Below are 15,253 nucleotides of genomic sequence, written 5' to 3' on the forward strand. Positions count from 1 at the left end.
TTCTTTTATGGGACATACCCACACCATGAAAGAGCTGTGCAGGTGCAGGGCTGCCATAGTCTGGCATTAATTGCCGTGCTTATTAATGTGCTCTACAAGGTCTAACACATTTACAATGATTTGCTGCTGATAGAGGTCAAAACATGTAAAGCCTTGTATTTCAGATTTTTTAAAAAATTTGATCTGACAAATGGTTTGTTGAGTCAAGATTGCGTAGTTCATATTACCTTGTCACTATATCTATATATCATTTTCAGCGCTGCCAAAACACAGAGACGAGACATGAAGTCATCATTGAACTATTCTTAAACTTGGAGGCTTCACAAAAAAAGAATTTGGGAACGTTTTCTAAGTGGATCATCCTTTGTTCATAATTTATGAATGAGACAAAATGTCAGGGGTTCTGTTAAAGTCATCTGAGGACTTCAGTTACCTGATGTCCTTTAGAGGAAACTGGATCTGTTCATTTTGCGTCATCGATCATTTTGAAAGAGTTGGCGTCTCCGTAATGATGAAGAGACCGAACTTCACCTGCACAAGCTCAGCCTCACATGTCAAATGTTCCTCAATCCTGCTAAAGCTGATGTTGAGCCAGACTATGAATTCTTAACATAGACTGGATTCTTACAGGGAACCTTTTTTGTTTACGTTGACTTCTGACCTTCCTGGGAAAACGCTGACCTAAACATGGGCCCCTATCACTGTGCTATTTCCTGCCATTTCTGGATTATAACACAGCAATGGATCATAGATTTTGATGCTTCTGCTCCTCTCTTCAGATGCTCACTATGCAGCAGTGCGGGCTGATCTGGAGTCTGATGCCCAGGACCTGGAGGCAGAGTCATGGAGTTTGGCAGTTGACCAGCAGTATGTTAAGAGGCACTCTAAAGAAACGGTGAAGAGACAGGATGTGATATATGGTAAGTGTGATTTCTTGGTGTGTTCACACCTTTACCAAGTCCCATGGGTTGACAGGTAGCTCAGTGATAAGATAGTTTTAGTGAACTGTCAGCCTGACTCATCAGTACTATATACAATGGCAGTCAAAAGCCAAAAAAGGTGTCTCACAGAAATTTGACTCTTTTACTTTTTTCTCTATAACACTTCTAACGTTTACAGACTCACAACAGACAGTTTTTGAGAAAAAAATATATCGAATCAGCAGAACCAGAGATCTTTGTCTTTTTTTATTTCATTTGCAGTTATTTCATGTCAAAATGTGGTGCCTACTTTCCCCACAATTCCACTCAACCACTGACCGTTAAAGCAGAAATTTACACCAGTAGCAACTAATATAGCCTCTAGCTGCCAGTCATTAGCAGAGTATGCTCACTTCTTTCTAAGTCCACACCCCCAGATGCATTATAAATGTATGTGTCCTACATAAACATGTAACTTGTAACTGTCCCTTGTAACAGAGCTGATGCAAACAGAGATGCATCATGTGCGGACGCTCAAGATAATGCTGCGCGTCTACGTCCGAGAGCTGAAGGAGAACCTCCAGATGGACTCAGGCAGGCTGGACTGTCTGTTCCCCCGCTTGGAAAACCTTCTCGAGCTTCACACGCATTTCCTGTCTTGTCTCAAAGAGCGGCGGCGAGAAAACCTTGTCTCGCCCAACGACAGGAACTACACTATCAACAGAGTGGCAGATATTCTGATCACACAGGTAGGCAGGAGATATGTGGCATCTCTAACAAGAACACACATGGCGTACAAATGCCCTGCATTGATTTCTGTGAACACATAACATGACAGAGTTATATATACACAAGATGCTTGACAGCATAAGCTGCATAAGCAGTATGGGCCAGCACACAAACGCAGACTGCAAATACAGACAGACGAGCCAACTGGATGACAGCAATGACAGTTTCCTTTATTCTCCAGTTCTCAGGTGAAATAGGAGAGAGGATGAAGGACAGCTATGGAGATTTCTGCAGTCACCACACTGAGGCTGTCAGCTACTACAAAGAACAGCTGCAAAACAACAAAAAGTTCCAAAACATCATACGGGTAAGACACATTAACATATGCATATCTGCATATCAGATTGAAACCACAGCACCTCTGCAGTATAGTATCTTTCAGTTTGATACATGCTGAATAAAATCATGCTCTTTTTTCATCTCAGAAAATCAACAACCTGTCCATTGTGCGGCGGTTAGGAGTGACTGAGTGTATTCTGTTGGTGACACAGCGAATTACCAAGTACCCAGTACTAGTGGAGCGCATTCTGCACAACACTGAAGGTCCGGCATTTCACATGCATTTTTCTGCTGAACAAATTCAACTTCATTTTTTTACACTTTTATTTATGGAGTAACATATTTTTTCTGTCTCTAGGGGGAACAGAGGAGCATGAGGATCTGACTCGGGCTCTGGGTCTGATTAAAGACACCATCGTTCAGGTGGACACGCTGGTTAATCTCTATGAGAAGACATCTCGACTCAGAGACATACACAACAAGATGGAGCCAAAGGCGCTTGGGAAAATCAAAGATGGCAGAGTGTTTCGCAGGGAGGACTTGGCACCGAGCAGGAGACGGCTGCTTCATGAGGGCACGGTCAACTGGAAAGCTGCTTCTGGCAGGCTCAAAGGTATAATACAACATCATAAAACAAAATACTCTACTGATCTACCTTGTAGCAGTGTGCCTAAACTGCATTTGCTGTTGCATTAAAAATAAATCAGTAATGTATCTTACAGGTCCTTTGCAAGGTTTTGGAATGAGCTAATATTAAAAATAGATACTAAGAGATTGGAAATGTGTCTAGACTATTATAATCTGCCTTCTTTCCACCTTGCAGTCTGGAGCCTGAAATTGTTGTTTTTGATTTCGGTCTTTCCAGATATTCTTGCGGTGCTTCTGTCAGATGTGTTGCTCTTGTTGCAAGAAAAGGATCAGAGATATGTATTTGCTACAGTGGTAAGTGTCTTTGATCTTTCTGTCAGTATAACAAAAAGTAATGCACAGTAAGATGAGTGGGAAGAGAATTTTCACTTTCAGAATCCTATTTTGTCAGTGATGTATGATCTGTAATCGTCATCTATGAATGTCTTGTCCAACTTTTAGAAATCAGTAATCCCTTCCTGTTCCTCTCCTTGTTATTGTGACCCACCCAGGATAGCAAACCGTCAGTGATTTCTCTTCAGAAACTCATAGTCAGGGAAGTGGCGCATGAGGAGAAAGCCATGTTTCTCATCTGTGCCTCCTCCAATGAGCCAGAGATGTACGAGATCCACACCACCTCCAAGGAGGAGCGAAACACTTGGATGACACACATACGGCAAGCTGTTGAAAGGTAGCTGGAGTTACAGAGAGAGAAGATTCTGACACATTTATTTATTATTCTGTCTCAGACTCATCCAAAATCACCATGGTTGTCTAAAATTGTGGAAAATTCTGTTAATGATTTACACATTGTGTATTATTGTTATAATTTATCAGTGTACAGTTGATGCAGAAGAGAAAGAGAACACACAGGAATCTTACTGTGTTTGCTTCCTATGTATTTCCGCCTGTCCATGTGTACTGACATCTGTCCTCTCCCCCTTGTAGTTGTCCTCATACAGAAGAGAGACTTTTCAGTGAGGAGGAAGAGGCTCGAGCTTCCAGGTTTAAAGAGTTTCAAGGTAACTGATTGGAAGCGTGCGCTGACCTCAAACCATGCTCGAAAATATTCTATACTAGACCACTAGGGGGTGCCCATGTATCATGTTAATGTTTAAATTAACATCAATTGCTTTGATTTGTGAACCTCTACAACTCTTCAAACTCTACAGATTATTTTTAAAGCAGCCAGTGCTGTTTGACACACCTTAAAATATATATATAGGTGTATAGGTGTATTTAAAAAATAACGGCTGCTGTATGGATGCTCCAGAAAAAGGCTTGTAACTGATTCATGATGCGTTCTACGAAGTCCATGTCTCTTCTTATTCTGTTCCATGTTTCCCTTTTGTAGAGCGGCTGGGCCAGAAGGATGCAGTAATCGTGCAGGCTCTTACTGAGAAGTTGCAGCTGTTTGCAGACATGGCGGAGTCTGTGGCAGGTTTAGAGGACACAGCATCACGCTCTAGACTTCTGCTTCGAGGAGACACCTCAGACCTCCAGCAGGGGGAGACCCTGCTCAAAGGGGCTATCACTGAGGGTAGGACAATGCTGCTTGATGTATATCTGCTTTAGATACACAAGCATGGCACCATTGTGCTAAGTGAATTTTACACACACTGTGTAAACATTATGTTTATGTACTGCTCCCTACAGCTGTGTAATAAATTAGTGGATAAGTAGCCTTATCGAATTTGCTGTTCCCTTTCTCTCTATCCAGCTTTTTAGCCTTAACTTATTATCTTTTCGCTTCAGTGGAGAACCTTCAGAACCTGCTGCAGTCCGGAGTGAAGGAAGAAGTGCCAACTTCTCGACTGGAGGAAGGAGGCGGCTCTGGAGTTCTGCCCAGGCGCGTGGGTACCTTTGGGGGCTATGACCGCAGCCCCACCATCCTCAATAAGAGTGAGTGCAGCACACTCCATGCCCCGAGGAAGTCCACCATCTAATGGAATTTACAGTTGTATTTCAGTGGCATTAACAAATTATGACTGATTAATTATTAAATGTGACAGATTTTTCAAAGACTGTTGATTCCTTGAATTGGTTTTATTAATTCTGATAACTAATTTCTTGGTGACATAGCCAGCACGTGTAACTCAAGACAAAAATCAAAAATCAAGACAGTTGCAGTTTTACGTGTATATGTGTGTGGTTTCTGTGTAGTGTTTGTGAATATTTCTTTGTATCGGTTTGGTTTAATTATTTGTGTTTGTTTGTCCCTGGCTCTGTTTTGCGTGTGTTGGTGCTGCTGTGTCTGTGCCAGATGGCAGCGATGAAGAAGAACTCTTCTGGCGAGTCCAGAAACAGAGACAGGAGCCAGAGAGCCAGCTCCGACCCTCAGCTCAAAGACCTCTGTGGCAGCCACACCCTGGAGCAGACGGTAGGGGCTCAACATACACACACACACCGGGTTGAGTCACAGCATTATTTCCTGTAAATAGCAAACAGACTAAGTCATCTGGAAAGTTTCCATGACCGTAACCCTGTTCTTGCTGGTCACTTCATTCATTTATAAATAGATAAAGCCTTGATCAAACATTGTACTCTCTACATTCATTTACTTTCCTATAAATCCAGGTGCCTGAGAGTGATCAGACATGTTTCTGATAATGAGCGATGTGTGACAAAGCCAGTTATACTCATAATAACATACATGCAACATAGCAAATTACAGTACCAGTATTTTCTAAACACAAATGTAATAGTTTTACCTTTTCCACAACAGCTCAATGGATTCTCTTTTGGATCTTAATTTGTAGAATGGACAAAAATTAATGAAACACGTGCATAGTGTTGGTTATTGGTTTATGTACTGAAGCCTTAAAAAAGATCAAATCATTGACCCCCCCCCTCACCCCCTGCATATTACTGTAAAAGCACATGTTCCACATGTTTTCAGGGTCTACCATTTGTAGCAGTGCAGCACAGGACTCACAGTGTGTCTGTGATGTTATTTCATCAGCCTGACTTGCTGTGTGTCTGTCTGTTGTTGCTCAGGTTGATGAGAGCTCCTGCTCTCCTGCCAGATGGAACCGCATCTGGTCCAACTCCTTCCCCGAGGCTGAGGTAAACTCTCCTCCTCTGATCTGTCACCTTGTGCTACACAAAAATGCTGGATTTGATATTCATAGCTACGTATGCTGAACTGAAAAGATGTACCTATGATTGCTAAGCCAATAAAAATTTTTTTTTTTTTTTTGGAGATGCTGGTGGTTATTAGAATATGCTAATCTTATCTGTGTCTCTGGTCCAGTTCTTTGACAGAGTGCTGATGCTCTCCCAAAGGCTCTACAGTCTGCAGGTAATACCATCCCCTCAACTGTTTATGCTCTATCTGAAAATGTCAACAAATACAGCAATGAAAGAAATATGTTTATTTGATTACTTGCTGTTTGTGTTTATGGTTTGGCTCACTTGATAAATGTCAACACATTGGATTTCTCTTTCACTGTAATAGCAAGTAAATATTGTACAAAATTAAAATAATTTCCCTTTTCTCCTGTCTTCAGGCCATCATATCTCAGCAGGACAGTCACATTGAGCTGCAGCGGGCCTCTTTGACAGAGCGGGCATCCCTGCCCGGCCGCCACCGAGGGAACGTGCTGCTGGAGCAGGAGAAGCAGCGGACTCTGGCCCTGCAGAGAGAAGAGCTTGCCAGCTTCCACAAGCTGCAGTCTCAGCACCGGCAGGAGCAGCAGCGCTGGGAGAAGGAGAGGGAGAGGCACCGCCAGCAAGTCGAGGCTACAGAGGCCAGGCTCCGACAAAGGGAGGAGGAGTGCAAGCGGCTGGAGGTAAAGTGCACTCTCCTTTGTGGAAATATCTGGCTCCACCGCTCCATGCCTGATCTACTCGTTAAATGGCAAAATTCTACAGAAACTTTGCAACATGGCTTGTTTTTGTTTTGGTGCAGGAACATCTGGCAAAAGAGAAGGAGGAGCTGGACAGGCAGAGGGAGACGTATCAGCAGGACCTGGAGAGACTGAGAGAGTCAACGAGAGCTGTGGAGAAAGAAAAGGAACGCCTGGAACACCAGAAGAAGATCAAGAGGAAGACCATTGAGGTGGGAACCTGCTGTGGAGATAATAATCATTCGCTGGCAAATAACAGTAAAACAAATACAAATCTGCTAATATAGATCTCACATATTTGTAGAAAGTGGTCCACCACACAGTCCAAGACTAACAAGCTCACAGCTGATGGAGATATTATTTAATGTATTCAAAATTATTTTTCTCAGAAAAAATAGAGCAGATGTAGGACAGCAGACATGGATGCTACTCTTTTTTTCTACATTAGACATCTGCATACACAGATGTTTTCACACATGGTTGTCCGTGTGTACAGTCAGCACATTAGCAGATGGCGAAATTTACGCCATGTGGACCCTCACAACCTCACAGATGTGGAAACCATAAATGAAGCTTAAGCCAACAAATGTAAAATTTGTTTAGTTTGCAATACAATGGGATTTGCTTCTGATTCAGTTTATAGGTAAGTGTATTTTTAAAAAACCTCTACATTGAAGGTTGTATAAAGAGCATATTATTGCACCCTTTGTCGTGTGTAAGAAGGAGGGAAATAAGGACAAGGGCGAGGTGCTTGGGTAGAAGAGATAATACCAGGAGCAGTGGTGTTGATGACAATTACTCACAGGATAAAGAATAACAAGGGGCTTCCCGGTCTCTCCTGCTTGCTCTTTGGCTGCTTCATGTTCTTGTTCTTTTCTTCTCAGCCTTTACATACCTCATCTCTCCCCCCACCCCACCCCCACCCTCCCGGGTACGAATCCTGTACCCACCCTGCCAAGGTATCATTGCATCCAAAACACTAAAGTACCAAATATACAGCATTTTAATACATCAGCTGCAAGATTATGTTACATTTGATTTCATAGTGAGGTCATTTGTTTATTTTCCATTCTTCTTTACTAGCAGTTGCAACATGTCTCATCTGCTTTTCTCTAGTTTTTCATCTCTTTTTCAATCCTCAGCAAATCTCCTTCCTAACATCAATTTTCCTATCTCATCACATACACAAATGACATCACAAATTGATCATTTGTAAATCTACATCAGTCTAATTTGCATAACATTACCATCACAGTAGAGCAGAAACATGAATATTCTGCTGAGGGAACTTTTAGTTCCTGAGTTCAGATCTTCTTACTTGTGGAAGCTTTGGTTGTAGCTTGCACAACCTGTGCTGAAGATGGACATAATGGCAAACACAGACACAGCTGAACGCATCCCTAACGCAGGGAGCAGCCTTTCTCTTCACCCCTCTTTACCTCTTTTTCTCCATGCAGTACAATGTGAGCCATTGTTTGTGAGTTTCATGGGAGAGGACGTTTGAGAAAGATCCACTGACTGTAATTTCATGCCTGGTGCTAACAGATCTGTCATGGGGCTTCAGTAAAGTTACTTAATATCAGCCTTTAGTGTTTTTAAAAGGCCTGTATCACCTTAGTTGATTGGCATTCTCTGTGACAAGCTGAGGAGAGGTAAAGGTAACTGTAACTCAACTGTAGGATCATTTTGCTGTGAACTGAGAGGTGTTCCTGTTATTTCGCCAACTTTCAATGATATAAATGGCATAGACAAAATAATAGAAACACCTACATTAGTTTTAGCTAGCTGTACTTAATAAACTGCCAACTGAGTATGTATTATGATAGAAGTAATTTCCTGGAAAATCAAATCAACGTTAAACATTTAGAAAGAGATCTAGAGATAATGCGAGGAGAGACATTTGAACCAAATCTCGTCTCTGGCAGCATTTAATAATAAAGAAGTTTTCAGGGTTTTATCATACTGTTATAAATATCTTTGTAAAACTACCCTGCAACATTTTGACATTGTTTTAAGGTAAAATCACCCACTCCCATTTGACACATTGACACATCGCCTACCCACAGTGAACAGTCGTCAGGTGGGTTGTCACATCACGATTGTGTCTTTTGACACTTTAAATCTTCCTCTTTCCCTCCACTCTGCAAATATCCCTGAGGTTTATCACATTATTTTCCTGTATGGTGTACAGTAGTAACAGATGGCTGAATTACTAAATTCTTTTTTTAAATTCTGATTTTTAATTATTTTGGTGGATATTAAGAGGAGATGATCATCATCATTAATTAGGGCTGAGTCACACATGTGATAATTGTCAGGAGGAGGCCATGTAAAACACACCTAATGTAGGGATTGCTCAATCTGACTAATGCGCCCATGTATAAGAAAGGATGAGTCAGCTCGATTAGTCAGTGTCTTTTTTTTTCCTGCTGTTAAGTTTTCAGTATGTGTATGTACAAACTGGATTGCTGTTTTCCAAGAAGTTGGACGGATTCACTGATGAGATTTCTACCAGTGCAGGACTCACTCAAGCTCTCATACAGATGTGCTTTTCTGATTGAGGTTGTCTCCAGTGATGTTGTTAGTCTCTCTCTGCTGCCTAGTATTCCTACCTAGTTGACGCCTAACAAGTAACTCTGATTGGCTAGTGCCTCCCTGTCCTGCATACCAAGCCGAGCAACTGACAGATGACACAACGCTGTCAATTCAAGTCATGACATGTCCCAAAAGAAGCTACAGTGCTTTCCCTCTTTTATTTCTTGTAACTTCACTGACAACATCTTCAGACATCTGGCTGCATATGTCCCGTCCGTTTCTCTGAGTTATCCCAAAGATTTTGTGGGAAGACAACCTTTCAAAGACATGCCTCACTCCTCCGTTAACTCAAGGCGTACACAAACACAACCAGCTGACATGAGTTATTGCACCTCTCATCTCATTACTGGCTGCAGAAGGCAGACCTTTGACTGTGAGTTGTACCTCACAGTGACTCCTGGAAAACTACAGCCTCTGGTCTTGTGAAGTGAAGGAGCCCCCTGGCTGAATTGACCTAATCTGCGATGAGTAATACAGTAATTCTTGTAATTACAGAGGCCTTCACTGATGCAGAGATTGCTGTGTGATTTGTTTGTTTGGTACATAGACTGCAAGATAAGACCTGAAATGGGTCAGACCTAGACCCCATCACCACTCCGCACCCCATTAAATCAGGCCCATAATATTTGTTTTAGACCAGCTAAGTAGTGTGTTTCTGTGTTTTGTACACAAGCTGATGTATGGGTTAGCAGTTTCTATACTCTTTGCTCTGCTGTGGGACTTTCTTGGCTGTGGTTTCGGGAGATTTGGAAGTGGTTTGTTCCCCCCTCTGTGTCAGACACATCAAACGATCTTTTCATCAGCTGTGACCTCAGGATCTGTTCTGGGCTCCGAGCCAGCCTGATATCAACAGACACTTAATCACCACCGCCTAACATTAAGACTCATCAGCAAACCCATAGAGCTATGATTAGACCTCATAAAAAAACAAGACATGCCTCTTTTTGTGTTTATATTTCCGTGTTTGAGCAAGAATAGTTCTAGTTGCAGCATGTCTGGACTTCAGTGGAACTTGTCTTTCATGTATTATCTCATTTGATCATGCTTGATAAAGACAGCATGAGGCTGAGGCTCTTTTATTGGCTGTGACCCAGGACAGAGCCTTGGGCCTGATTGCACAACAGTCCTGTGAATGTACAGTCTTAATGTGTGTGCATAGTGGAGGCTTGATCTCAATCTTTGAGATTTTAATGAGTTAACAGTCGAGAAAAAAAATGAGTTACACAATATAGCACGAGTCAATGGGCAAAAGAATGGAAATAAACGTACAGCAAACTTATTTGATGGACTGAAAACTAGATGTTAGAAACTTGACTTGCAAAATCCCTGGCCTACACTTTAATGGGATATGCGTCAATAAATTCTTTTAAATGCTGCAATGTATAACCATTGCTTATCCTTCAGTAACTTTTCTCAAGATACAAGACATTCAATTTAACAACTGCCCCTTTCTGCTCCCTTTTGCCAAAGAACAGAAAACTGTAAAACTGAATTGGAATCCAGTGTGAGTAACTTCAAGAACATGACAGAGAGCGTTGCTAAAACATAGGAAAGGTGGTAATAGTCACAAGAAAAATGTTAAAAGGTCGTAAACAGTGAGCTGTCTCATCTCTTCCCCTTTCTGGCCTCTTTCTGGCTAATTTATGATCCTGCTCTCTGAATGTGTTCCTGTGGTCTGAAAACCCCCCAAAGACCTATCAACACACTCACCATGTACGCACACACACCTAGATGCTTGTGACTACTTCTATAATGGGCCAGTAGCAGTTGCTTTGCAGAGCTAAGAACACTAGGTTTGAGGGCAGATATTTTCTCTGCACCATCTGTCACTGTAGCTACTTCCCACCTGTTAGCTGTATACTGTGTGCTGCACTGTTCTGTCTTCAACTAAAATATTGTCAAATTATTCATAGTTAAAGTTAAGTAGGAAAAAAAACCTTGCCCTCAGACTAAAAGTTGCACTTTTCTCTGCATGTTGTAGGTCTGCAGCTAACAATTAAAACTAAAACCCAATGTGAAATTATCAAATGTTTTGTTTCGTGTCCACCTAACTATCTAAAACCCCCAAAATATCATGTAAAACAAAGAAAAGCAGCAACTTCTTGCATTTAAGAAGCTGAAACCATCCAATGTGGTGTTTTTGCTTGGAAATAAACCTAAATGACTAATCAATTACTAATTGTTGCTAATAGAGTAGTTGCTCATTAATTATTTGTCAAAAGGCTACTCCATTAATTAACCAACACTGTGACACTTTGACATTTTGTATTGTCCAACAAACAATTCAAAACCTCAAGATATGTAAGTAGTAGTAGTAGTAGTATCTAAAACCAATAAAACCAACTAATCTTGAATGTTAGGGGTAGTTTTTGGTTGATCTTCTAAGTAATTGATCAATTATTAAAGTGTTTGCCAAATAATTTTCTTTCAATGGATTGCTCAACTAATCATGACACACAGCATATTTTTATTTTATTTTATTTATTTATTTTAAATAGAGAAGTTTAGGCCTACAGTGTTTTCTAATCTCATTTATTCACCCTGGATCAGAGCTGCTCAGAGTCCACAGAAATCTATTGTCAAGTCAGCATTTTACTCATGTTTCTGTCCCACCGATCATTTAGTCTAGATAAGATTTAGCAACCAGTATCTCCTTCCCCATGGTGTCCTTTGTATGGAGGGCAACACACTGTGCAGTGTCAGTGGAGATATGTATGATATGGGAGTATCCAGGCAGTTTTCAGGATGAGAGGAACTTGGCTGTGTAATTAGCCAGTCCAAGCCTGTCATTAACAGAAGCCTCTGGAAGGCAGCCAGTGCTAATTGTTTATGTGCTGTCAGTCAAGTCTCTTTGTGCTGTGCAGCTTCCGCACGGTTTACTGCCGTGGAAACCTGCTGTTTATGATGCTTAAAGCTGATCACCTTGTTCTGGGAACAATGGAACATCTGTGTGCCAAGATGAGTGAGTGCTGAAGGAGGGAGAATGATGGAAGGGAAGAAGAAGAAGAAAGGGGGGATTTAGGGAAGGAGGAATGGAGACGATCCCCTGCGCCTCCGGTCATCCCGTCATGCTCTGCTGTTACAGCTGGGGGAAGCTACAGTCTTGACAAATGCACACATGCACACAACCACAATCGCAGTCAGAAAGGTCTGCCCTTCATGCCTTGTAAAACACAGTCATCATGTGTCTCCCATCGCCACAGGAAGTATTCTGCATCATCAATCTTCATGTAGACTGCATACCAAACAGCAGGTACAATCTTGGCTGACTTAAAGTTTAAAGTGCTTCAGTCAAAACTTTTGGTGGACTGACAGATTTGTTTGGTGATTATAGCGATTTCAGCATTTTATTAAATATCAGATTAAAGGCAGTTTGTGTCAGGAGCCTCATGTTTACTACCAAATTAATAATTTAACCAATTAATGTGACATACTTAACATAATTTTGTTTACTAGGCAATATTTTTTTTCTCTCCAGATTTTGGTTTAAAACATCCTGTTTCAGAGGCTTTGAAACTAAATATTGGCTATTATTTACTCAAATCCAAAATATATTAAGCTTTCAAACATATACACTGAGCAAACTATGACCCAAACAGTTTTTACTATACATGTATCAGGTGTGATTGAATTAACCTGTAATTAGGTCATGAAGTGTAACATGCACAGATGAGAGAGAGAGAGAGGATTGTTATGTTTTTGTCATCCCTCTCTCACTCTTCACTAAAAATGTTTTTCTCGCAGACTGGTAGGAATAACCCTGACTGACTGTATCTTTTATTATTTATATAGTCAGCTCTTAAATTTACAAAAGTAATATTACATTAAAATGCTGCTATGTGAGTATATGCAGAGTGTGTTTCTGAAACACAACCTTATATTTGTCTAGGTGCAAAGAGTAAGCCCCAAATATTTAGTTTTTCTGCCATTTCATTAATCCATCTTTGTAAATATGTTCCTGAAGAAGATTTCCAGTCCATTAACACTAGTTTTCTGGCTATAATAAACCAAAGCACCACATATTATCATGTGGCTGTGCAAAGATGCAAAGAAGACTCTGAACAACCAGAAATTGCAACTTGTGAATTTGATTGTACTTTATGTTTTGACAAATGGCCTTCTGCAACACATTGTGTTGCAGTGTTGTCGAAGGGTTTTAAACTTTGGTCTTTGTTGGTGTTGGAAGTCTTACAACAGTGCAGTGAAAAGATGCTTTTTATAGTTTGTGTAATGCAACACGTGGGATTACCAACACATACAAACACTACACCACCCCATTGTTACAGAAATCCTCCTGGTCAATCTCTTTCAATGCAGATTAGATGATAATGTTGACTCAATCTCCAGATCATCTTTCCTTCAGTCTAGTAATTAAGTGGACAATGCAGTCAGTGTCTTTCATACACTGATGTCATGAGAGCCATTTCCTTGTTCCCCTGCTTGTCTAACAGCCCTGCCTGTTTTGTTAGACATGCCTTTATGTGCTTAGGGACTATTAAGGGTTTTATGTTTCTCATTTTGTGTGTGTATGTGTATGTGTGTGCGTGCGTATTGTCCTTGAGCCTCTTGGAACACATCAAAAGCCTGTTACCAAACTTACCAAAGTGTATGCTCAGCAGAAGAGTCGCATGTGTTTCTGATTCCCTCTTTAGCCCATAAATACCATGCTCTTCAACAGATTGTGTTTCTGTAATGACACAGCATCACACAGAGGATTTATAGTGTGTATCTGTGTGTGTGTGTGTGTGTGTGCGTGTGTGTGTGTCTTCTGTACTCTTAAGAAGCTGTTTTAAGTTTTTTCCTTCAAAAAAATATGCTCATACATAACCCACACTGCAGCCTGCTTACACACACACACACACACACAACATGCATACATGACCTTCCACAGCTCAGATTCCAAAACTAAATCCAGCCACAAATATGGATAATTACAGTGCAGAGTTGGAGAGCTGTCCTTTGTGAACTTGAATACTAAATTTGAAGTTTTATATGATGATGTTTGCAACACTTGGAGAAGACTCGGGTCACGTCTCAGCAAGTAACCTACTGTCTTCTTCCTCCTCCAGGTGGCTCCTCTGTCTGGCAGCCTGAACGGGGAGCTCCTCATGTCCTCTGGCCTCACCGGCTCCGCCATCACCTCCGACCTGCCCCCACCCCAAAAGCCCCTGGTGCGCGCCAGTCTGTCCGTAGCGCCGGCCGACTACCCGGAGCGCCCCGAGGTGATGCTGCGGAGGGAGACGAGCTCTTCCACCCTGCCGCTGAAGACGGAAGTGCCGCTCCACCTCTTCAGCACCACCAACCAGCAGCACAAACTGGTCGGGGTGCAGCAGCAGATCCCTACCAAGCTGGCTGCCTTCAGTAGCGGCAAAGGGAAAGGAGGCAAGAGCGGCAAAGCTTCTCATCGTACCGACAGCACGGGTAAGGAGTTAGACTTCAGATACTGAGGGTCACATGGTCAGTAGTCAGCAAGATGGTTGAGTGGTTATCTTGATGGATATTGCACCCGATCGCGTTCCTCTCTAAAGCCGCCTTTATGCCTAAATAGTCCATATAACTTGTTCAGCAAAACACTGAACCCTAACAAACAGATTTTCAGGTACAAATATTTGTTTCCTGTACTAAAAGCAGCTACCTACGGTGAAACATACACCAACTAATACTAATAGAAAATGTACAATAATTGCGAGTATGTTTTATGACATCTATTCTGCTTTGTTACTCTTGCAGGTGATGTTTATCAGTGCAGTGTACTCTTTTTTCTTTTTTTTTTTTTAATGGGTATTCCGTCCTCACTGTCACTAATATCCAAGCCATCTGTGCCTGACATGAGCTTGACCTGATCAGCGTCATTTAAGTGGCTCATTAGGGTCACATTAGCTCTCTAACTTGGGGCCAGGCCAGACTGCCTCACTTTTACCAGTGCAATTCTAATTTTACAATTAAATCACCTTCTATCTCTGTTTTCCCCCTTGTGTGTTTTCTTTCCTCCCTCCCCCCTCCTCTCCTCAGCCTCAGTGGATATGAAGCAGATGCTGCCGCTGAAGCTGTCCGCCCGAGACGAAAACGCCCTCAAGGCCAAGCGCTCCATCAGCCCCCACCAGCAGCTTTCGCTGTCAGCCTTGCATCTCCACACAGGTACCTATTTATACACACATACTGTCCATGAAACACACACACACACACACACACACA

The 15,253-nt window shown here is 41.7% G+C and overlaps 1 protein-coding gene across 1 annotated transcript in view; it reads left to right on the forward strand.

Moving 5' to 3' along the window:
* The window catches only part of arhgef18b (rho/rac guanine nucleotide exchange factor (GEF) 18b), a 43,494-nt gene that overhangs the window by 23,111 nt on the left and 5,130 nt on the right, over positions 1 to 15,253 (forward strand). The window contains exons 14-30 of the mRNA XM_051076955.1: positions 780 to 920; positions 1,419 to 1,669; positions 1,891 to 2,016; positions 2,135 to 2,252; positions 2,347 to 2,601; positions 2,854 to 2,930; positions 3,128 to 3,306; positions 3,564 to 3,637; positions 3,970 to 4,155; positions 4,371 to 4,523; positions 4,886 to 4,995; positions 5,613 to 5,681; positions 5,869 to 5,916; positions 6,125 to 6,406; positions 6,526 to 6,675; positions 14,128 to 14,479; positions 15,071 to 15,196. Of these exons, the coding sequence (XP_050932912.1) occupies positions 780 to 920; positions 1,419 to 1,669; positions 1,891 to 2,016; positions 2,135 to 2,252; positions 2,347 to 2,601; positions 2,854 to 2,930; positions 3,128 to 3,306; positions 3,564 to 3,637; positions 3,970 to 4,155; positions 4,371 to 4,523; positions 4,886 to 4,995; positions 5,613 to 5,681; positions 5,869 to 5,916; positions 6,125 to 6,406; positions 6,526 to 6,675; positions 14,128 to 14,479; positions 15,071 to 15,196 (2,697 nt within the window). The remainder of the gene's footprint in view (positions 1 to 779; positions 921 to 1,418; positions 1,670 to 1,890; positions 2,017 to 2,134; positions 2,253 to 2,346; positions 2,602 to 2,853; positions 2,931 to 3,127; positions 3,307 to 3,563; positions 3,638 to 3,969; positions 4,156 to 4,370; positions 4,524 to 4,885; positions 4,996 to 5,612; positions 5,682 to 5,868; positions 5,917 to 6,124; positions 6,407 to 6,525; positions 6,676 to 14,127; positions 14,480 to 15,070; positions 15,197 to 15,253) is intronic.

The sequence above is a fragment of the Lates calcarifer genome, linkage group LG17 (genome assembly GCF_001640805.2).
Source record: "Lates calcarifer isolate ASB-BC8 linkage group LG17, TLL_Latcal_v3, whole genome shotgun sequence".
Classification (NCBI taxonomy): domain Eukaryota; kingdom Metazoa; phylum Chordata; class Actinopteri; family Centropomidae; genus Lates; species Lates calcarifer.